The sequence below is a fragment of the Oxyura jamaicensis genome, chromosome 7, assembly GCF_011077185.1.
Source record: "Oxyura jamaicensis isolate SHBP4307 breed ruddy duck chromosome 7, BPBGC_Ojam_1.0, whole genome shotgun sequence".
NCBI classification, from domain to species: Eukaryota; Metazoa; Chordata; class Aves; order Anseriformes; family Anatidae; genus Oxyura; species Oxyura jamaicensis.
Window position 1 is genome coordinate 26,406,066 of NC_048899.1, and position 24,642 is coordinate 26,430,707.

The 24,642-nt window shown below is 38.3% G+C and overlaps 1 protein-coding gene across 9 annotated transcripts in view; it reads right to left on the minus strand.

The window, feature by feature from the left end:
* EPB41L5 (erythrocyte membrane protein band 4.1 like 5) overlaps positions 1-24,642 on the minus strand; it is a 55,335-nt gene that overhangs the window by 16,354 nt on the left and 14,339 nt on the right. For 5 of the 9 annotated variants that reach the window (XM_035331993.1, XM_035331994.1, XM_035331995.1 and 2 more), the window contains 12 exons: positions 23,919-23,997; positions 21,108-21,152; positions 20,752-20,804; positions 17,948-18,068; positions 17,451-17,538; positions 16,736-16,824; positions 15,836-15,905; positions 14,958-15,127; positions 12,843-12,949; positions 12,137-12,164; positions 9,658-9,705; positions 8,631-8,747 (listed from right to left, as the gene is read on the minus strand). In XM_035331993.1, coding sequence (XP_035187884.1) covers positions 8,631-8,747; positions 9,658-9,705; positions 12,137-12,164; positions 12,843-12,949; positions 14,958-15,127; positions 15,836-15,905; positions 16,736-16,824; positions 17,451-17,538; positions 17,948-18,068; positions 20,752-20,804; positions 21,108-21,152; positions 23,919-23,997 — 1,015 coding nt within the window. Of the gene's footprint in view, positions 1-162; positions 374-3,842; positions 4,573-7,524; positions 7,587-8,528; positions 8,748-9,657; positions 9,706-12,136; positions 12,165-12,842; positions 12,950-14,957; positions 15,128-15,835; positions 15,906-16,735; positions 16,825-17,450; positions 17,539-17,947; positions 18,069-20,751; positions 20,805-21,107; positions 21,153-23,918; positions 23,998-24,642 lie in introns of those variants that run through there. The other 4 variants (XR_004752473.1, XM_035331998.1, XM_035331999.1 and 1 more) reach the window with 4 other exon arrangements.

Here is a 24,642-nt window from a genome sequence, read left to right on the forward strand (position 1 = left end):
TCAGGCAGTCTTGGTGAGTCCTACCCAGCTCTTGCTGAAGGCAAAGATGCACTGTGGCACATTATTTCTAATTCTCATACTGCAAGCTGACTCCAATTGTTTTAAGAAACAGGAAAGTTATCATCTAGTAGATTCACTTTTCGGAACAAATATTTGAAAGATTTTTTTAGCAGACTCAAGGTACATTTTTTCATTTTTTACTTGAGAAAAAAGTGTGCAGGAGGGAAGTTGATACTCTTCATAAAATGCTATTCATTTGTGCAGCACTTCGTGCAACAGTTTTAGAAAGGACAGAGAGCGAAAGGATCCATGTCACAGGGCTGCATTAATGCCATGTTATGGTTAAGCATATCTACAACTAGTTTCAGCTTTGCTAACGATGGCAGAGATGTGAATGAAAACTTAGCAGTCACAGTATTTTGAGTGAACCAAAGCATGTACTCCATATCCTCTTAGGATCACTTGCCTTCACCTCCTTTGCTTTCTAATGGAAATGGCTCCTTTTAATTTTGTCCTACCATCTGTATTTACAATGAAAATAGCAAACCCAAACCAAATAGAAGAAAAAAAGTTGCATTACGATGCTTATGTTGTGCAAACAGCCAGGAATCTCATCCATCTCTTGGAAGCTAAGGAAAGCTATTTTAACAGCAAACTATCAAATACGGCAGACACAACAGCTGCTGCAGAATATAATGGTTAATCAGACAACTTGTGCATACAACTGCAGTTTGTCACCCCTTTTGACCAACAATCATGTTTACCAGCAATGTGGTTAAAATACCAATTTAAGAAGAAAATTGCTCGTATTGCTTTTGACAGTTCTGTCCCAAAGATGAAAACAATGAAAACAAGCAAATACCCACCCCAGCAGAACTTACCCTTATGCACAGAGACACTTGCTACTTGAGTATTTAGACCAGCTTCTCACTAATGGGTTAATGCCCCTTTTTCTCCCTCCAGCCCCTGGAATTTGGAAGCAGTCCAGTGTTGTCACTAGCAGCTCCAAGAAAAAAAACCTCCCTTCAGCTCAAGCACCCAAAAGAATCCTAGTTAAATCCAACGTTAAATATATATGTCTGCAACAGACCATGCGATGCCACTGTTTAAGTGCTAATAATATGCAAATCGTCTTAAGACAATTTAATTGTTGCAAGGTAAACTGAGGTCACTTGCTCATTTCTCTAAGCATTGGAATGAGAAGCTGCTAGCAAAGCAAGTAATAGGAAAATTTCAATCTACGGTATAGCCTCTGTGTGCACCACTAATGGGAAGTAGCAAGCAGCAGTCTTGCAAGGGATACAGAGAATTTCAATTATCAGAACTGAGTAATGGGCAGGAATAGATGCTCTTCCAATTAAGGCAGCAAAGGGAGACTGAATCCTGCATCTTGCTTTCAGAGAGGGTAACTAGTATGCATGGAAGGGAAAATGTTTTCTAACCTTCACAAGGCTTCACAAATTTTTCTTCCCGTTTTCTGACAGATTTCTGTAAATAGTCACCCAAATGTTCAGTACGACAACCAGTATCATCAGATGTTCTGATCTTGCCTGCACACTTAAGAGGTGCTGAGGCCATGATGTGTTGAAAGAACTATGTACATATAAGCCCCTACAAACTCCATCTAAGGCAGCTGATATAGGGCATCAGTAGCACTTCTTCGTGCTGTAATCTTCTCATGCTTTTTTGAGTATCACAGCACAATGGAGAGAAACTGAGTAAGAAATTAGATTTATCTTCATTAGAGAATAGCTAGAATAATTACACTATATTTTTTTCACCTTAATGACAACTGTATAACATTTACTAGACAGATTATAGGAGAGCTGATTCAAAAACTTGCCTACTAGAGACACAGGCAGTCTTGAAAACTGACGACATATTCAAATGGAAACCTCAGTGAGTTCAGAGCTGCTCCAAAAGTAGAGTACTATTTATATTAAGGCAACAGATGTTTGTAGGGAAACTAACTGCCATTTGTGCTGTGGGATGGAGGACTGGCTGAAGTAGCAAGGGCAGGACTTGGGTGAGCCACTGCAGCTTCATCGCTGCATCACAGCGAGGCCTCAGGGAAACTGAATGAACTTTAGGCAGACTTGAGAGAAGCCTCCCTAAGCCAAGATTCAAAGAGGAACCAGTCCCATTTTACCTGCTGAAATAACTACTCGGCCACCCTGAGACAGGCAATCACAAAAGGCAAGTCATACTCTGGAGACCCTCAGCCACTGGAGTTTGCAGGCACAAAGGACGAGTTCAAAGAGCAATAAACTGTTTGAGGCCCCAGATTCTTCGCCCTCTTCAGAGCATCAGCAGTAAAAGGCCAGACTATGTACGTAAGAAGCACAAGATACTATTTTTATCACTTTACAGAATTTCTGACTTGTCTTACAAAATACTAATAAAACAGTCATGCCAGTTATGAGGGAAATAGTAAAAAACCATGTAAAGTACAACTTCTACAGCAGTAAGTATGCAGTACTCAAGTGTGAAATAGGCAATAGCTTTCAACGTGTCCCTATTTACTCACACACTAAAGTATATCTGAACTTTGCATAATAAGAAGTGCAGGTGTGATTATCTTCAGAATCAATGTCTACCAGCGTATTTTAGGAAACATTCAAAGGGAAAAGCTGATAAAAGATACCAGCAGTTCAAGCCATACAAACAATTATCAACATAGCAATTTTTCTTTCCCTAAGCAAAAATGCAGAATATTCAGGGGAAAAAAAAAATATCCTTTTGTAATGAGGAAAACAGAAGAAAAAATCCTGGGGATGCGTGATTCAGATTTCAGTCAAGTAGAGTTCTAAAGTCTAAGATTTTTACGTTCTCCCATTTGTTCAAAGAATGACAAGATCAGGAGTCCTCTTAAATAATAAAAGAATAAGAAGATTCCTATCTGTTCTTGTATCATTCTGTGGGATTTTGAAATACCTATATATATGCAAGCCATTAACTACAGGAAATAGGAAAAAACACCCTTATAAAAAGTTGCTGGCTGCAGAAGCCTTATAGGTATTAAGGAGAGATCTGTCATCACTATACTGTTTAGAGATACACCTGTACATCACTATACTGTTTAGAGATACACCTGTACACTTCCTGAATGATATTCCTAGAGCACGTGACCTGTCCTTTTAAAAAAGCAGCTAAATATTGTAGGCATCAATATGTGTTAGTTTGGTACAACCTCTCAGTTTGCTGCTGAGAGCTGTCAATTACTGTAGTAGAAACCAGGATAATTCTTCTGAATTCAACAGAGATACCCTAAAAGGAGTCCAGCAAAGAGCAAAATTGATCCTCATAGCGTATGGAAGAGTCAAAGGCAGATGGGAAGAGCATGCAACTTATATCAATTATAAGTTGGATATAAAGGATATATGCTATCGTTTAATTCCATGATAGCCACACTCTAATTCACCAATTCTTCTCTGACAGCTGAGGAATCATCCAGGACCTGCAGTGGCCTCACCACTATGTTCACATTAAGCACATCTGAACATAGAACTCTGCAGGAGAACACGGACGTGATTTTTTGCAAATTTGATTATTGCAACTTAAAAGTAGCTAATTTCAGAAAACATATGAAAACACAGAGTGTTCAAGGGTAAAGATAGTCCTTCATGTTACTAAAGTTACAAGTATACTGATGAGCCACCAAGCTGGAGTCTTCACATTTGACTTAAAAATTAACCTCATGAATCATATGGCAGGATGGGTGTTTGTCAGGAAATAGTTCTGTTTCATTTCATCTGGAGCACAGCAACAAGAATGAAAGAAAAACTTCTAGAGAGCAAGTAAGACATTCCCTACGAGGGGAACCCTCCTCCAAAATATCACTCTTTGCCTTTTCAGGAGTTTTGATAATTTTATTCTTAAAAAAAAAAAATAATAATGCAATAATTCTATCCCATTCCATTTCTAAACAATATTTTCAGATAAGGACATGTTTAAAAAAATTATTTTTCAGATCAACCATCTACCATAGATATTTTTAAATAATCATTGTACAAAAAGAGGGGCAGTTACATCCTCTATTCCTTAAAGATTTCTGAAACTGCATGAAGATCCACTGGTTGCACATGCAGTTTTGTTACCAACGTGACTTCTTGCATGGCTCCCAGCGATAAAAGCAGCTAAAAACCTTGCAATCATTCAGAAAAATCTTAGCACAATTAAGAAGTAATATATACTCTATTTAAAAGTAATTGCAATGGGTAACTTGTCTATATGTTGTTTTTTCTTTAACGACTAAATACCAACAGCACAATATGCTTTTTCCCCCTAGTCATCTCTGGGTCCGTTGTCCTTATCTTTTGAGACAGCTCAAAATGCAATTTTCCAGCCTCTGCTACAAAGCAGCCTCAAGCTCCTGAAAGGCCCGCGTCTCACAGGCTGGTCATGGTGGTTTGGACAGCATAGGTGACAGCACCGCTATGAACTCCTGCATTCTTCACATTGCGCTCATGAACAAAAGCAGAGTACTGTCCGTCTGCAGCGGGGGTCCTCGGCAGGGCCCGTGCCTTCCACAGGCTTTCACCACGTTGGCAGCGGTCGGCAGCATCAAGGGGCCTGGATTATTGGGGAGCGGGAGGGGGCACAATTAGTAATTAGGTACGGATGAGAGAGAGGGGGGAACAGCAAAGCGAAAGTAAAGGCAGGATGAGCGATGGGAGAAGACAAGGGAAAATAAGTGACATTGCTGGCAGGTAAATATCAGAGGACAGAGGCATGCAAATACATGTGTACAGTAAGGCAGTGTCAAATAAACCCCTTTACTGGTCAGTATCATGCATATTTTTCTAAATTAGAAGTTAAGCTGTCTCACAGTTATACCGTCTACACTTAGGGAAATGAAAAGCACTTCGTATTGCAAAGCATTTTGCAAAACTGAGCAAGAACCATGCATTGCAGATGGGAGAAAACAGCAAGGTGGAGGAACAGACCTCCCAGGCGTACAGTGCACTGCAGTTTCAGGACGCTGAAAGGCTTTTTAAGTGGCAGCTCTAACTGCATGATTGGAACAAGCATCTATAAGCAACACTAATTTTTCAAAGTCATTGGAAAACAGATTTTAATGCAAGGATTTTTTTTTTTTTTAAAAAAAGAAGGAAATAGAAATTCAGAGTGTGTTGCTGTGCATGAGCAATCAGTACAGCGTACATAAGTCATTCACCATTTAGTTGGCTAAGGGACTAACTCCTACTAAAGCAGCTGACTGTAGTTATGCTTAACTAACAAACTTAGTTGGAAGACCACCATTTTGGAACACAAAGATCTTGCTTTCTAATTTTGCATGTGGTTCGTGTTACATTTCAAATTCATAAAATCAAAATCCTGTGCTATGCACAGGTATTGGCTAAATCCTTCAACAGTTGGAACAAAGCTCTTCAAAAGCTAGGAAAAGGAGCAGGAGAGAACACTCATCACTTTAAATAATGTTTTGAAAAAATATTTATAGCTTCCTATTTAACGGCTCCTTGCACAAAAGGCATTAGGCACAAGTATCTCCACAACAGCAGGAAGAAACAATTTACTAAAACTGTCGAATTCTAGAAGACTTAAAAAAAAAAAAGGACAAGTATTTGCTAACTGTTGGTTGTGTTGTCCTAGGATTCTTCACTGTAATGTTTTAAGACAGGCTGCTGCAAGTTACGGTCCAGTATCAAAAAAGTGCTTGACAAAACGGTACTCTCAACCTACTCTGAAATTCCTGAAACAAACGTTTTCCTTCAGTTTAATGTAAAATTCTCTATTCAATGACCCAAATCAAAATAAAGTGGAAACTTTGTTGCTGTTCAGAGGGCATCCTGAATAGTCCCTGAGTTCAAATTCCATCTTCCTGTGCCCCAAAAGCCCGGCCCTGCCAGCCCAGCCAAGCAGGCAGTGCGTAAATTGGAAGATCACATGTGCAGAGGCAGGGAAGCAGAAAAGCATGCAGTATTCACAACAGTGTTAAATGATTAATGTTCCACGATAGTCCTCCTTTAGAAAAGAGAGGGGATTTATATAAAGCTCACCCATGGGGAAACTCAGAGTTTTGGGTTTTGTGAAACCCTCTGAGGAAATGACCCGTGAATGCTGAAGGCTCCAATCCTCAACAGTTTGTTAAATTATTTTCCATTTTCTCTAGTTTAAACAGTTAAGTGAAAACTACATCCACTATGAAGTGAAAACAATCCCCTCTGTATTCACAATAAGCAAACAACTATTAATCAGATTATTTATTGTCTTCTGCTGTATCTTAGCACAGACAAAGCTTTTCAAGAAAAGGCCAAAGCTAGAAAGATACCAATTGTGTTTTAGGCTTTCCAGCCTTACAGTTAATATTCCCGACCATCCAGAGCAGCATCATTTTCCTGTACTGACGTTTTATAGGAATGGAGTAAAGAAAGGAAATAAAAACACTAGAACCATTCCTGTCTGGCAAAATACTTTCTATGACTTGGCACTAATGCTGTTGGCAGCTGCAGCATTCACATTTTAAATTAAAGGAAACATTGACATTAGGAGGGGATCTAATCTGCAACACAGCCAGCACAGGCACCTGCCAAGGAAAGTACAGAAACGCAGAAGGTCGGGACCTTACTTCTAAACCCCTTCAATCTAACCATCAACAAAATCCCCAGTCCAAACATTCTGGTGTTCTTAACAATCCTTGGCAAACTCTCTCTAAAAGAAGACTATTTTTCTGACAGGAAGCAAAGATAAATCATGCAGAAACAGGCCAATTAAAGACAGCAGCGGCTGAAAAAAGATCTTGTTAGCAGCATCGAGACCCCAAGGCTTGGAGGTGTGACAGCCCAGCTGCAGCCCCCGCGCTAAGTAGGCACGCTCAGGCCCTGTATCAACCTAACCCCGCTCCCCAGCTATGCAACCAGCACGTGGCTCCTCTGCTGACTCAGCTCCAAACTGCTGCCTTCTTCCTACAGCTGGATTTGTCCATTATCACAGGCAGTAAACACATTAAAACCTCTCTGCCAGAAGACAACTGTCCTCAGTAATAATTATATGGCTCTAAGAGACATAGCATTTATACAGTACCACCACTGCTCTTTTTGATTAAAGCACATTAATTGCCAAGAAATGTATTTTCTTTATGGCATGTTGGTTTGGGTTACACGCAAATAGAGGTTATATTTGTTCCCGTTCTTTCATAGAAAGGCTACCTACTGCAGCAGCTGGGACCTAAGCTCAGATCCCCTGACAATGTACAGGCTCAGGTTCTAAATCCTACAAAAACAAAATACGAAGACCAAAATTGAAAAAAAAAAAAATTGTTACAGAGCCCTCTCTGCTTCTGAACAAAAGCACTGTGATCTCAAGGAGCAACAGAAGTCTTGGGAATACCAGAACGAATGCCCACCTGAACCAGATGCCAAGGAAGAGCTGTTTGGAGCAGGAGTCAAACATTTTGACCAAAAGAAATAATGGTCTTAGCAGGCATCTTGCAGTTAGACAAAAAAAATCAACCCAACATTTCAAGAAGGCTGAAGAATAAAGAAACCACCACCTTTCACCCACCACCATGGAAGGAATCGAGCGATCAACAGGATCTCACCACAGACAACCACAGATTTCAGATACTAGACAAATCAAGGGCAAAAGAAAGAAAAAGAGCATTGATCATGTATTCTGATTGAAACTTCAATATAATGCAACAGATAAAGCAGCATTATTCTCTCTCTTCTAATTCAAAACCCATATTATTGAAAGTCTTTATAATCAATATGATTTACAGAATTTAAGCACATTTGTCATTATACTGTCAGAAGCAGTTATGTCATATTTTTAAGAGATACTGAAGCAAATTAGGTTCATATGCCAGACAATGGGAGAAGGATCTTTTCTCTTGAGGGTTGAAATGGCTTTGGATAAGAGCTTTACTGTCCCTCCATTCCACCATGGCTGCTCCTCTACAGTCTCACAGAAATCAGAATTACCCTTCTGGGATTAACCATACTGCCCCTCAGTGCAGAAGATGGAAACATGTCAGTAGTGTGCACAAGCACTGGGTTGATATATGCCAATTTTGGTTCTGACATATGTTTGCAATATAAAACTACTTTTAAAAAGATGAGATATGAGTTTATCTTCAGATCAACCTGATCTTGAGATGCATACAATCCATATAAAACAAATCTTCTTTATTACATAAAAGCAAAGCTCTTATCTTCAGCTTGTGTTGTTTTCCTCAAGCTCCCATTCTCTCCAAGACATCAAAAAGATAAGCTTGTCCATTTCAGAAGATTTTTCTAAGAGATTCACAAGGATACTGATTTACAAGGTTGTGCATTTTGTTAGGGTTTGAGCTAAGTCTTTGGGCTCCACGATACCAAAGAAAGGGCCTCAAGGAATATTATAGCAAAACAGAAGGACCCAGCTCTCTCCAAGATGTGAAAATGCTGCTATGGATCTAATTGCTGGCATCAATGGAGAAATTTCTTTTGGTTGACAGTGACTAAATGTGTTGTTCTCACCTCCCCAGACTGTATTCACAGCAACAAATCAGCTGCATCACCACTAACTTGAAGATGCAAGGTAGAGTTCATTTAAGCACAGGCAAAGAAACAGTCACTTGGATCATGCAAAAGCAAGCAGAATTCATTTCCCAGCAAAGCAGCACATACCACTTCTTGTCTTGCTGGCTGGCTCCTGGGCTCCTTGGTAGGTTTTCTATTTCCACCAGGACTGGGGCAGAAGGAACTGCTGCTGTTAGGACAGGTATGTTTGGCTTTGCATTCCAACTCTTTGGTGACAGAAGAGAAACAAGTAAGTTACTATGAACTCTTTATTTAAGCAATGACACATTCTACATAATAAAATATATCATCACTTTTCCTTATACACAATGCTGCAACAAGGCTGTTTTCTTCCATTACTTCCACAGCACTGGATGCCTATGTCCATTTTTTCCAGTACTATACACAACACCAGGACTGCAACGAATCCAAGGCAGCTCAAACAACTCATTTTTCAGAGAACGCAAAAGGCTGAGCAGAGCAGCCACCTGCCGGTTTGCTTCCAGCTGAGATTGAGTGTTTAATGTTAAAATAAACTGGATTTCTCATTTCCACCAATCTGTGACCCCTTCTGCAGCTGAAATACTACAGAAAGCAGGACAGGGTCTTTCCAAACACCAAGTCCTATTTTTTGATACTCAAAATGTATCAAACCATTACCTTACTGTTTTCAGTGAAACACGGTATTTTGTGCACAAGTACTGAGAAGACAGGTATCTCAGATTTCCCTCAAACTCAGAAAACAATGATTTTTTTTTTGGTAACATATTATTTAATTTGCAGGCACACACCCCTCTTTCAGAGTACTAGAGAGGACCAGGAATCAACATTGATGCTGATGGATTATGCCATTTGGTGTTAATTAGCACGTACAATTAATGTACTTTGTATACTACTAACTCACACACAAAGGTACATTCTGTACCTATGAAAACCTGAATCTATAAATAGTACAATTTTTATTGCATAGGGGTATGGTATATCTTCCTCACTCCAGATAGTCACTTCTTTGCATGCAATTTAGTTAACTGTGTGTAACTTTCAATACAACTGGCCAGTATGAAGGAAATAATGAAATCCTCAAATCTGTTGAAACACATCAAAATTGTCTTTAAAAATAATGAAAGAGATAGGCCTTACTTGTGATCCATTAGTTTGGGTAATAACAGCGTTGTTTGGAAAACTGAAAGATAAGAAGAATTTGCATCAGAATCAGATCAAGTTATTTTTGAAGGCTGGCAGAATTGTAAGGATTTTCAGAAAGAAACAAAGTCTAATAAAGATCTTCTCAAATTACGTAAATGTTCTCAAAAGAAAATTTGAAAACTTATGTTTTAGGTCAGCTGCCTCATTTTAGGTAAGTAAGGGTACCAGGTTATTTTTTATTTTCACTCCGTACTTTATCTATCATTCCTCTGTTTCTTCCCCCTCTTCCTTTCCTACACCAGTTAAAGTTTAGAAAGTCTTTTTGATTCAACCGTAAAGCAGGGTGTTTTAAGAGCAAAAATTGCATGACTTTTTAGTTAAACGCTGAACAAAACTTCAAAAACACCAAAACTTTACTTACATAATATAAATATTGTTTGCTCTATAACTAGGACTCTTCTGATCATGTGTTTCTTCTGTGTACAAGCTCTATTGGACTGAATTACCGCTTCAGTAATTTTAATCTTAAAAGCAGCCACTCAAACTTACGTGCACAGCAGTTCAGCATAGCATTAATAATTTTATGAAGATTTTTTATTCTACAAAGCACACTTCAAATTTGCATGTTTTTGAGAGATTTAAAAGTATTAACATCCTGTGCAGTAATTGTGTGTTATAAATCTTAAACAAAGCTAGGTATTCAAGAAAAAATTCAAAGCAAACTTTTTTTTTTTCCAGACTTCTAATCTTTTTAAAAACAGTTCCAGGATCCTACCATTAATTATTCTTTTGATTTATGGCCTCGGCAATAGCTAACCAACTTGGCAAGCTGACAATTTAAATAGATTTCTGTATCTACTTCAGTGATTCTTTAGAATTATTTTACTTAAATACCATACTACCAAAACCAAACAACTTGTTCCTTGCCTGCTTTCTAACGTCACACTTTCTGCAGTGAGAGCGTGTGGAGGTTTACCACAGAACAGCACACATTTAACAGAAATATTAAAGAACGACGTCTTGGCAGCACATCACCCTGTGCTGAGCTCATACCAAAGAGCAGAACAACATACATCTTTCATGATGCATTTCAATTAGCAATGCTCGAGTGTAGAGTTTCAGAAATGGCATTGATTGCTCTGGAGACTAACAAAACAATGCCACACCTATGTGGAAATCAGAAGAACATCGCCTTATCAGAAGGCAAAACTGCACCTGAAGTTTCTCTTCCCACTCTCAGAATGACCTAAGCGACATGAAACTCAAACAAGGTCATAACAACACAGCATGATGAGAGTACTAATTATCAGGCAGTCACATTTTGTATGCAGAGGATCTTCAAGCACTTTAATGACACCCAGTGTGCAAGACAACTTTCTCATTTTATAAAAAGAAAAGCTAGCACTGGAGAGACTTGTCCCTAAGGTTGCAAAGACAAAGAGACCTCCTCCACTAACAAATATGTTAAACTACTGTGTTGGCCTCACCTTTCCTAGACTTCTACACTTATGCAAGAATCAGCCTTGCTTGCTAGTAACAAGATGTATGTCTCTAATAAGCCTGTAGCTTTTAGATGTTATTCTGATGTTCCTTACCCAACTCCTGACTGCCAGGATGCTTAACATCTAACAGTACCTACCTTTTCTTAAACAAACAAACAAAAAACCCCACACCTCAAAACAAAACAGAAACTGAAGGGGAAAAAATAAAAATAAAATAAAAATAATAATAATTTAAAAAACAAAACAAAACAAGAAAAAATGACTGAAAGCAAATCTGAATGACTTTGTTCCTCTGCTACTAGGTAAATTCTTTATAGCCTGCTTTCCTCTCTTCCAGGAACACTGTGAATATAACATGATCCAGTTTCACAGAAGCATTTTACACTACAACTGTAAGCATGAATCTCCACATGCAGAAAGACTCTAAGTATAGAAGTCAAAAAGCTTCTCTCTCAACATCAGTCATGACTAATTCATAATTATCAATATATAAAAACAAGTACTCTAAATAAAAATCAATGTAAGTATAATACAGAATACAAAAACATCAAAGTATTTAAATATTTTACAGTATTTTCCCCTTCTCTGAACTTCCCTTAATTACGTATTTCACTCGCATAGCCTAAGTAGGCAGATATCAGCAACAACCTCATGCTTTTACTTGATCTCCTTACACGGCAGCACAGGGAACTACAGCTCATAATCAGCAAGAATCATAGCTAGTCATACACAAATATTATTGCCTTCCAGTAAGCTGCTCTGGCAAAATGTTCAATGTGACAGCAATACAGCAGCTTTACCTCAAACAGTAGGATTTATTTAAAGCACAGAAACATGAAAACCACATCAAAACCACAGTTAAGAGGTTAACACTATCTGCATTTAACCAATCTTATAACCTCCTGCAGACATGTACTCAAACGTAACTGACAAACATCAAAAGAAAAGTATTAGAATGCATCTTACCTTGTTTCTTCAAGTTTAGCAACATGTGCTGCAAAAGTATACATGAAGTTTTAATTAAATTTTAATTTCTAATTAGGTTGTCAGTCAAATATTAAAGCATATTAAATAAAAATAGTAAAGCACTACCTAAAAGTATGCAACTAAAGGACCAAGTGTGGCACGTAACCCCTGTATAATATGTATAAAATTTAAATTGGAAAAAAAAATCTCAAGAGCAAACCAAAGGAGTAGTATTTAATCAAGGATCTGAAAGCGTGCCTGGAGGTCACTTTTGACCTATGTAAGAAGGGAAATAAGAGACAAGGTTATCACATGCTGTCAGGCTGTGAGAATGGACAGAATGCAGCTTCTAAGAACAAGAAAATATCCTTGACAAAAGTTTCAAACCTGATTCAGAAATTTCAAATATTACCATTATCACATTTCTGTTTCCTGTACACAAGTTTTACATCTTCATATGGAAACATACTGCACTATGTTCATAGGCATTTTTGCTGCCAGGAAATCTAGAATGACATGCTTTGGACACAAGCTTTTTCTGACAATTATAGATTACCTCCCAGCTAAGTCAAAGGAAACCTAATTTTCAAAATCCAGGAGAAAAGAAAGCAGCTATAGGAGAACTCCTAAAAGAACCTTTAAAGGATGTGATTAATAGATTGTCACGGTGGATTGTACATCTCAACAGGGAAGGTAAATAGCTTACCTTTCGTCTGTAGTGTTCGTCTAGAATATCTCTTGCTGGGCCTCCTTTCAAAGGATGCTGATCTCCTGGCTTTGTTGGTCTTGGTGGTTTGATACTCTGTTTTCCCACTAATGATGCCAAATACAAAACCATAAATTACATCACTTGCTTTTTATGACAGAATACAGACACTTGTCAGGAAAACATCACGTTTCTATTATAAATTCATAACAATAATCTGATCTCATTTCTAGTAAAACATTCACCTTTTGCATATTTCTTGGTCAAAATACATACAGTTCGAGATCAAAAATTCTAGGAGAGAATAAAGCTTAAGATATCTTGCCAAAGTTCATAGAGAAAGATGATAACGAGGCTAAAAATCAGAATCTAGAGACTCACATTCCTTGGCAAGTCTTTCCCACAAGAATTATTTTCTCTAAGTATTGTCAGTCTATTTTTTCCTCAGGACTCTGTAAGAAAAGGCTTTTTTTCTTTTTATTTTTTCCCTATACTATGTTTTACCAGGGTGATCACTACTCAGTTATCTAATATTTTTAATGGCCTCAGATTATGCACCAAGATCACAGTTAAAACTGGCAGCACCATCTAGCCCCTTTGCAAAGGTCTCAAAACACAGTCCAAAGAAAACATGAGTGACAGACACTGGGTTGCTCTAATAATGAGTATATAGCCAACGTGTTTTGACTATTGATTATACTCATGCTCTTCTGCTGCTCTAACACACTCCATTCTCCTAAATTGATTAAATGAATTTAACTCATGCATTTTAAGGATAATGCTATAAATCTACCTCTTATAAGCACTGGACTTCGAGAAATCTATCTCCAATTGGATAGGATATGCATATTAACACAAAAACTAACAGTTTGGAAGTTGGAAAAAGATTCAAGTCAGAATGAATTATAAAGCAAAGGGAACTAACCTTGTCCCCCTGGCAGAAAGCCAACTGCACAAACAATAGGTTTGAAAACTTGCACAATTCTTTTGGACACAACACCTTTTTAAGAAAAAGTATTTCATAAATTTTTGTCCTTATTATCCCTTAAAAATACAAGTGTTAGGGTCACCTCAACAGACTTAAGTGTGGACAACGGGGTGGAATGGTGGTTCCTTGACCCCACTCAGAGAAGGGTGAAAAACTTTCCCCAAAGCAGCATCAAAGTTTTCAGTGACAGGAAACATGATGAAATGTTCCCATTCCCCTAGAACTCTTTCCTTCTTTCTGACACTCCTCTTTTCTCCTCACCTCTACTCCTCCTTCAAGCTCCTTAAACTCAACTGATGAAGAGGGTAATAATAATTTGCAAGTTGCCTACTGGGCCTAACCAACAAATGATGGTTCTGAAAATACAGCACATCTCCTTTTGGGTGGAGTCTCGCTGGACTCTGCCTCCAAGGCCATAGGAGACCCGTATTCTGCCACTGGTACTTCTGGTCTGTCTCCTTGGTACCACTGGTCCTTTCTGACACACACACACACACACACACAGACACACACACACTAGATGGTATTGCTACAGTAACTGGAAACTGAAGCAAGGGCTATGTACACTGTATGGGGTCACCACCTTGAGTATGTTCTCACCAACCCTAGTGGGGCTTCTGACAGCATTTAGTAGACCAGTCTAGGACTATAGCCTACTGGGAAGTCTGTTACATACGTAGGTACTGCCTGACATGATGATCAGCATTACCTTAGGCTGCTGAAGCACTACTATGATTCAAAATCAGGAGTCAAAAGTCACGCACTGTCCCCAGCTGTGCAAGTCAACCATACTTCCTCAGCAGTTCATTTAAAAAGGAGCGGGTTTTCAAGATGAAGGGGTCTATAAAATCAGTGTACTACATATGCTATGTAATGAACACGAACCTTCCAACACCTTTGGTTTCCTTGCCTGTTTTACTGCACTGATGACAATCAACTAAAGATAAATCAGAAAGCATGTATGTTGAGAAAACATGATTCAACAAAACCAATAATTCAACTCACTCATCTTGCAAATTTCACTCACTCTAGGTGAATGAATAGTAAGTTCTCTCCTATTTCCACTCATAATCCAAGAAAAGCAAGGAATGACAGAGGATATGTGCTAAATAATAGATGACACTAACCTGTATCGAAACCGGGAACCTAGCCGAATGAAGCCTGATCTACTTGAGCTTTTTTGGACAGGACCTCGAAGCCGGAAGAAGGCGTGATGTTCCACTGCACATTTCCACAAATGTTTGCAGGCTTTGGGATGATCCAGTCTAAAGACAAAAGTGTGCTCCTGCTCCTTTCCCTTAAAGCACACAAAGTACAATAAAGATTTATAAGGGGCATGAACAAGTCAAAGATCCAATTAAATGCAAGCCAAATAAAATATTTTTATGGATACCTAAATGTATAATAAAAGAAATATTTATGGCAGAAAAATGAATCTTTTCAGAAGCTTTAATGCTTTAGTGCTCCAATGTCTGAAGGTAGAAAGGGCTAGCACCTATATATTTAACAAGTCAATTATCTGAATAACTACAAATGATAGGCATTATTATTATAGAAAGGTACTTCTCAAGGAGGCTAACTTGGTTTCACTTCCTAATCTGATCTCTTCAAATTTCCAACGCTCGCATTTTCATCTTCTCAGCTCTGAGCAATTTCTTCCCATGGGAACAACTCTGGCATCTGTGTAAGGAATTCATTCCACTAAACGTGCTACCTGGCCTTTTTTAAAATTGTCTTGCACAATGCACCAAAATGAGCACGTGGTTTCCAAATTATCTAGCCTACATTAGTTTAATGAGGTATTCCTTTCTTAAAAACAGGGTAGGAAAAAAAGCAATTGAACCAATTTATTTTATATTTAACTCCATGTATTCCCCACTAGAAGTCACAACCAAAAATCTTGGAAGACAGCCACGTCAATTCTCAACACTCAAAAAGATCAGGGGCATGTAAACTAGTACTGTATAATCAAGACTGAGATGTAACTAAACCGATTGTTATCTACCTGTTCATCATCTTCAACAACAACAAGAGTGAGTTTATTCTTCTTGAAGTCAAGTCTTGTTATCTTTGGCCTGCAAGATGAACAGAAAAAGCAGGTTAGGCTTAGCACTCTCAGTAACACACAGAGCTAGGTTAGACGTGCTGGTTCAAGCCTTTCGTTTTTCCCCTGTATTTGCGTTTTAAATTCATGCAGTAGGGCTTGATTATAATGGGGACACCAATATATCACTTCCAATTTCAACACTTCATTAGAAACCTAAAAGTGAGAATTCAGCAACTTCCAAACAGTTAATTATATCAGAACTTAAAATAACAATTACTTGAGCAGAAATCAAAATTACTTTGCTTGCCTAGTCTTCACAAGCACAGAAGACTGAGCTTGTAAGGGCATAAAGGCAGGCCAAAACAATTGTTTTATTAAAGAAGTCCAAAACCACTGTACAGCACTGTACAGTACATCACAGACGAAGTCCTATGATGGCTCTGTTTCAGAAGATTCCAGCCACAGAAAAAATAAACATGACGTGACACAGAAATGCAACCACTTTCCTTCCCACCCACCAAAAAAAAAAAAAAAACACAATTCAGAGTTTATGATGGAGGAACTTCCTATATTCTTGTGTTCATAAGATATAAATAACATTTCTGTCCCGACGCAAGTGTTTCTCTGTGAATTTTATAAAATTGGACTGGACTAAGCCAAAGTAACTACTTCTGTATTTATATGAAGAAAGATTTTTTTTGGACACCATGAAAACACTCACAGTCCTAAGAACAGTTTTCCAGGTACCTAGTGCTCCCAGTGCTCTCACATTTAAAAAATAAAAATTAAAAATGGGGTAGTGCAAAAGAAACGGAGGAGTAAAAATATAAATTGTATCTGAACATACAGAGAGCTTACCAGAAAAACAAACCAATCTTTGTGTCTCCTTCAAAGACAAGAACTCCTGTAGGGGTTAGTCCCAGGCTGTAATCATTGCCATCTCTTGCCTAAGTGCGGCAAAATAAAGATTATGCTTTTTTCAGTGCTTGACCTTCTGTCCAAATTATTCTAGTGATTAATATAGCTTATTTACCCAGTGTTATAATTCAACACATCTGCTTATTCAGTGCAACAAAGGTGTCCTAAGCATTTCTGCATTCAATGACTTATGCAATGGAGTTTCCAGTTTGCAATCCTTCAATAAGACTAAGTGGAAAAATTAAAGTTTCCTCATTTGCCTGTGTAATAAGCACCTTGTGCAGTTCACTGCACTTCCTTTGCCACAGGAGATCTATTTTTACCTGCAGTTTTTCGTATGTTAACTGACTGAACCCCTGCCAATTTAAATTTAATTACTGTAATTTTCACATAGCTCAGTCTAAATACAAACAGTAGTGCATTCTGTTGTGCACCAATCACACATTTAATACAGAGCGGATATGTTTGGACTTGTACCTTGTAGAAACATAAAAAATAGAGTGGAATGTTGATGTAAAGTCACATCACATGTTACATAGTTTAGATGAGCAGAATATTCCTATTTTTTTTTTCCCCTCAAAGCTAAATCTGTTGAAATGCTAGACAAAGCTAACATTACCATTTCCAAAGGTCACCATGCTGTGTTTAAACATACCTTGACTATGTGCATGTCTACACCATACATTTCCAGCCACTTAGCTTTGTTTAAGTAGTTAGTTTCAGCCTGTGCTGGTGTTTGCCCCCTGAAATAAATTTTTTGCCATTAGGAAGATGTCTGGAAAAGCACAGAAAGGAAAAACTGGCATATGAGAAAGAGGAAAATAAATGCCTAAAAGGATGTGAAAAACCTAAACACTGTTGACTCTCGTTCACTTTAGTGAACATCAAGGTCACTTTTTAAAGTTTTATTCTGAAACCAATGCAGCAAAAAATTGCTGCATTTCGAGATTTTGCAACCTCACAATTTTACTCAGACTTCTGGAAAGCTTCATTTTCACATTATATCCTCTAACAAAATAAGACAGAACCATGTTAGAATTATGTTTTTTTTAGAAGACCATGGGAGAAGCATCTGCAGTATTTTTTTTTAATACATTCTCTTTATAGAAAAATGAGCACAACACTTGGTTAGCATGTAGGAAGATCTAATACCTGCATTCCTTCCACTTCTCAAAAATGGCTAGTTCCATCTCCTCTGTCTGAGTAGGCACAAACCTGAACTCAGACACCAGCTCAGGGACATGTTCAGCAGGATCATAGTCTCCAAGTTCAGCTATAAAAGAACATCATTGTCAAGCAAATTGCACCATAAAGACAAAATATTAACAGGAACTTCTGTGTACTTTTATAGTTAATCTAAAATACTAAATTTCTTTTTTGTTCCCCCTTCTCTCCTCAGTCCTCCCACTAATTGCAGCATCACCTTTTTTGAACAGGGAATTGTGTAAACCAAAAAAATAGCCCTGTAGTGTACATAAAACTTTTGCATTAATTTTTTACAATGTGCTGTTGATAAATCAGTTTAACAACTTCTTATAAAGTTATCAATATTCTTGAAATTCATTATTTTTCTTGCAGAGCATTCAATATTTTTGTCACTGAAGTCTCTACTGAAACAACAGGTGACTAAAGTTATAATGGAATTTTACCTTATTAAAATATATTGAAATTTGTAAAAAGCAAAACTGGTTCTGATAGTTTTATGTAAAGTACCTGTCCATTCTAAAAATCAATTTTTGGTTTTATAACCATAAAACCATCCTGCTAAACTCACTCTTGTGTCAGGGCATGGTCACGCAGCTGTTATTTTTCTCATTCCTTTTCATCTAGGAACATAATAAATGCCCTACTGGGTCAGTCAAAAGGTACATCTAGTCCACTGCTTCACGCTCAACAAGGGCAGTAAGAGATGCTATTTAGAGAGCATACTGGAACATACTAGTCAATGGGTGTGCCACATCAAAAGCACAACCTTCTCTTTTCCACTGATGCTAACAAGTCCAACTTTAAAGACCAACATATGCCTAAAAAGCTGGAACTCAGAAACCTTTACAAAAAAGGGTCCTGATTTTCAGAGTCACTAGCATTTGCTCTTCCCACTGATTTCAGATGTTTCTTGACGTTCATCTTCTATCCAAAAAATTGAAAATAACTCAAAACTTGTGTGTCCAATAAATGCCAATAATTAGTCTGACTGAAAAAAAAAGAAACTACATATGTAATGTAGGGGAAAAAAGTAATATATTTGAAAAGGTCTTGAAAACTCATATAAATACATGGAGTATACCACTTGTACAAAAATTGCATCCAAAAACCTGGTTCTTGGTTTTTGGAATTCAGTGGACATATTAATACCCTTTTCACCCCCCCCTCCTTTATTTATTTTTTTTTAATGCTGACAGAGGAAGTCTGTAGTTCTATAATAATTTACTCCCACTAAAACGCCTGCCTCTGTTGAAAGGAATGCTGTCAAAGCCAGCTTAGGTTCCAGCTGATTTAAATAAAAGTACACAGCTGTCAGACAGTAAGATTAAAGCCCTGCTACAGGCCTCATTGTGCAGAGAGGAAAGAAAAGACTAGCACAGAAAGCAATATATATATGGCCTAATTAAATCACTTTGTTTTTCCAAAAAGTTATCCACTGAACATCTTAAGGCTCGAACAATGCTAGCATTTCTAACTATAGAATGTATTCTAACTGTTTTGCTTCCATGCAAAAGAACAGGAGTAAAAGACAGCTTTCTTTAGAGTTTAATGCCAACTCTCCATACCTACACTTGATCAAGGCTATTATTAGCTCCTGCCTTAAGAACACAGTGTGTTTTGGAAAACATCTGTAAGTAGAAGAATTTCAGTGACTTAGTCCTGTTACCTAACTCCTGCTAAGTTAGTACAACAGTACTTTGGTTTGTAAGATAATGTTGTGCAGAAAATTTGTGAACCACAAGCACATGGCACATCTCCAAATTTCCTCTTCTGTACAACAGCTTTACAGCAGAGGTTTTGAGACTTTTTTGCAGACTTGTAAACTGGTTTGAACGAGGCCACGGTGCGACAGCCTCCACATAAGACCGAAAAGCCTACTCTAGCAGACACATCTAAACATTTCAAGCCTCCCTTCTTTCTTTTGTGGGTCCCCCTGCTCAAAACCACAAACTTCTAAGCTAAGATGACACCCTCAACCAAACAACGCAAGGCATTGGCCATGAAGATCAATGATGTACAACTTATACATGTAACCAAAAGTCAGACCACAGCTCTCAGAGAAGCCATGGATCAGGGAGTCTCAGCTGGAATCAGAAGTCAAAGATAACTCATTATTAAGAGCCTCAGATGATTCAAACATAGTACTATAGAGCTGAGAAAAAATATACTAGATCACCTCTTTTGGTTGAAGGAGGATCTCAAAGTGCTGTTCAGCTGTCAATGCTCAAGTACAAGCATGAGACATGGGATATTAACATGTTTCTACAAACATACAAAAGTCAAAAGCTGGGTAGTTTTTATACATAGGAGTTTTCAATTGAGCTCAGACCCATAAAAAATTGTATCTAATTTGCAGAATGAGGAAAACACACAGTAGAAACTACATCATGGGGAAAAAAAAAAAAAAAAAAAAAGTGGATTTTTTTCCTGTATCAGAGCATTTTAGAACGATAGCAAACCTTGTAGCTTGTGTAAAGGTAGACAGGTTTGCATACAGACACATGAAAAAACAATTTTAGGACAAAGCGGTTTATGCTCAGAACCCCCTTGTACTGCTTCCCGAGGACTCAAGTAATTTTCTATACATACTATCAGCAAAATTACAAACAAGAAGAGCTGTGTTTCACATTGGATTGCTGACATTTGGACAGAACCTGTTTTCTGGATACAAGGACAGACTAAAAGAAGCAGTAATAGCCTACCCAAAGCTGTTCATGCAACTTCTTCCTTCCCCACTCATACCTACTCACCTTGCATATTATAAGCTGCCAACTGGACAGCTGTGTCAAAAGGACATTCCAATCTGCCATAAAAGAAATACCTTGTTAAAACCTCATCTGAAACTAGCAGACAACTCATATACTTGACAGTGACAAATGGTACAAACATTTGGGGTAAGAAAGTGAAAAAGGATTAGCAGATTTTTACCAAACTAACAAGAGATAAGTAAGCATTCCTCTGCTGCTACTCATGCACACAAAAGCAGTATTTTAGAGAAAAAGTTAAATTACTTAGTAAGTATTACTACTTGTTCAAATATAACAGTTTAATAAATCCTATGCTAAACAGGCAGTTGTCTAAAAGACTGTTTAGTGGGAATACTTACTTTCCACTAAGAATATCCAGTTTTAGCTGCAGAACAAATAAATACCTGCAGGATTAAACAAGAAACAGAAGTCATTGATTAACAGTTCTAATGTGTCACTCAGCCAGGAGACGGCAGTTGGAGCCTGAAAAATTACAGAGTCACATACTCTTTACATGGGTTTTCAAGACTGAAGAAACTACAAAGGCTTTATCAATTGGGTTAGTATGGCACACATTTCAAATGAAGTAAACACAAAACTAGAGGTTGCCAGAAGCTGCGCTACAGTGCTGCACGGAAAAAGAAACAGAATACCTAAATAAGTCTCATTTATAATCCCAGGATCCTACATAGGCAGCCCTACAGAAAGAGATCTGGGAGTGCTGGTTGACAGCAGGCTCAGCTTGAGCCAGGGGAGGATCAGACTGGACACTGGGTAAAATTTGTTCCCCGTCAGGGTGGTCAGACCCTGGAACAGGCTTTTGGTTGAGGCCATTGATGTCCTATCAGTGTTCAAGACATGTTTGGGCAATGCCCTTAATGACATGCTTTAACTTTTGGTTATCCCTGAAGTGCTCAGGCAGTTGGACCAGATGATCTGTGTAAAATAGTTTAGTTGGAAGGGACCTAAGTTTAATAAGCAAAGAACAACTCATATCTTCTGCATTTTCTTCATTATCCACAGCCATTGATCTCATTAGAGAATGAATACTTAAAGTCTCTCAAAAATAAGTGTTCATGATACAGATTGGTTGGTTAAAAATCTAACCCAGAAAGCTGATTGCAAAGTGACAAAATATAATCAGTAGGCTGCAGCCTTCTCAGATCGTTGTCTCTTCAGAGCCAGATTTCCATCACTGCCTTGTTTATTTAGGTTTCCTCTTCTCGCTTAGAATTTTGCGGGCATTAAACAAAAAGCACTTATCCCCCTCTGGTGTGCAGCGCCTAGCCTTCTGATCCAGTACCCACAAAGCACATCCCTCCTGCTCTGTTGTGGCACACAGCTTTCCCTTCACAACAAAGGTAGTCTCATCGGCTAAAGGGCTGACTTCAGCCATGGCACCTGATTTTAATTGCACTGCAGATGAAGAGGAGCCTCACACACAGCCAAAGATGGTTCTCTTTCAACTGTGATGTTCATCAAGACCATGTGTGCCTATGTCTCCTTGTAGTAACATACATGTGCATGAAATGCATGCAGGCATATTTCCTACAGGTCCCTTGGAAATCCATGAATGCTTTGTCAAAGCATTCATCATCCAAAGCTGGCCTCTAGATAGGGAATACATGGATATGAAAAGAATGAACACAGGCTTCCTGTACGGAGTGGGTGTGACCAACCTGTGCTTATCAGCCACACACCACTTGCAAACAGTTCGAGCATACTTCCCATGCTTGGGCTGTGCTGCATGACCTCTGGCTGGTGGCATCTGACAGACAGGAAACTGGCAGAAAACGTGAGTAATCTGCACCTGTGGAAGCTGACAAAGGCCTCCAGCTGGGTGTCCTTCCACACAAAGGGAAGGCAGAACCCTTGGAAAACCACTGTGACACCTGTAACCCATAGCAGAGCTCCCTTTCCCACCATTTCTTTGTAAAACAGTCTCGAGACAGAGGAAACACCGCACTCCTGGTCTGGAGGATTAGCTAAGCAGACAGACAGGGTTTAGAAGCCCTCGGGTTTCAATTCTGCCATGCTAAAACCTGCACAGCAAGGTCTGACTGGCAGAGCTCAGTCAAGACAGACAAAAACGTTTCACGCTGGTAGGCAGACAGAGGCCTGAACTTTTTCTATTACTATGATTTTCAAAGACAGTCAGCTGTTGATTCAGGAACATATATCGGGGTAAAACATTCTTCCCAGGTTGTCAGGAAAGAATTAAAACAGTTATAGCACTATGTTATCACTTGCAAGCATGAAGCTGCTCACAGTACATATGGCTGCACAGGGTAATGCTACTATAATCCTCCTGGTAGCACTCCTAGGGATTTGGCTAAAGTGCAGATCGAAGATTCACACAGATAAACCTAAAAAAAAACAACAACAAATGCACTTCACACTCTTACAAATGGCTGAGGGTATGAAGTGTCTACTGCTGACAAGAAAACAAATTTGTTTTCTCTCCAAAATGGATCATCAGCAGTGGTGACAACAATGCAAAGACATGTTGTCTTTTACAACAGATTTATACAGCTGACAGACGGTAAATTGTGTTCTCTTTCAAAGTACCCCAAATATGTCTCAGTCCAACATCAAACACAGCATTATGAACGGGTATGTAAAACACTTTTAACAAGAGAAACTGCTGCTTACCTGATACTACAATCCCACGCATACAGTGCTGTCAACCCACATCAAAACATAGTGGTAAAATAGTTTTTCTCTTCGCATAACCCTTTGCAAAATATCACAGACGTAATAAAACTTAACCAAACTTACTTTTTGCCAAAGAAAAGCCCTAAACTGCAATTCAGTGCTTTTCCGCCTAAAAAGACAGGATGACTGCATACAGCTTAAACTAAATACATTAAAAGCAGAATAAAGAAAGAAAAAATATGGCAGTTCAGTAAAAATTCTATCCATTTTATACATACAGATCAGTTGCCAGAGTTGCATAATGAAAAACAGTTCATCAACTAATACAGTAAATATTTGCATCTTTTAAAAATACATCTTATTTATTTCATAAGAGCTACACTAGGTACAGTCAGGTAAGCAACCAGCTTTAAGAAATTCTCCAAAATGCTTCAAAGCTGTTTAAATAAATGCCACAAAGATTTTCCTGGCCTTATTTGGGCACATGACTGTCTCTGTCACAAAATTCCTCTTACCTTGTCAGCTCTTCACGCAGATTGTTGGGCTCTGATGAGTAAAACTTTACACGAAAATGCAGACAATACGGTGGGCCAACTGCAAAGAAGAATTCATTTGAGACAGCAGCAACAGTTACTAGACCAGACTTCTTTTATTTTATTACACAGAATCACATCACGAACATTGACAGAAATGGGCTCTGCCCTACCACAAGGTCTTAGGCAGGAATCAATTTGTAGCAGGAAAATGCATGAAAAACATCAGGATGAACGTGCACTTAAATATATGCACAAAATACTTTTCTATTTATTTTACAAGTCAATCCAACAGATGTATCACATGAAGTTGATCTGTCTTGCCAAGAGCACACAAATCTAGGTTAATCCTCATATTTAAGGACTCCATCCATCACCAAGAAAGCTGTGGATCTTGGCTCTGCAGTCAATCAAATCCCTAGGTACTCTGTTGGTGCCTTTCCAGAGCTCTGGGAAATGCCCACTGTTGACAACTTTGGGCTGCATATTCCACTGAATTTTAGACATATTTGAGGGGTATGTAATAGACACTTTGGGGGAAGACTTTTTTTTCCAGAAACCAAAGAGTTAACCCAGCAAAAGGATGGTTTAACAGTTTGCAGCTCTCTGTTGAATCTTGCGTTTGACGGGAAGAATTTTCTCTGACAGTGCTTCCAAAATTTTTGTTTTGCTAATAAAGCGCCACAAATCCCCAAAGACTTCCCAC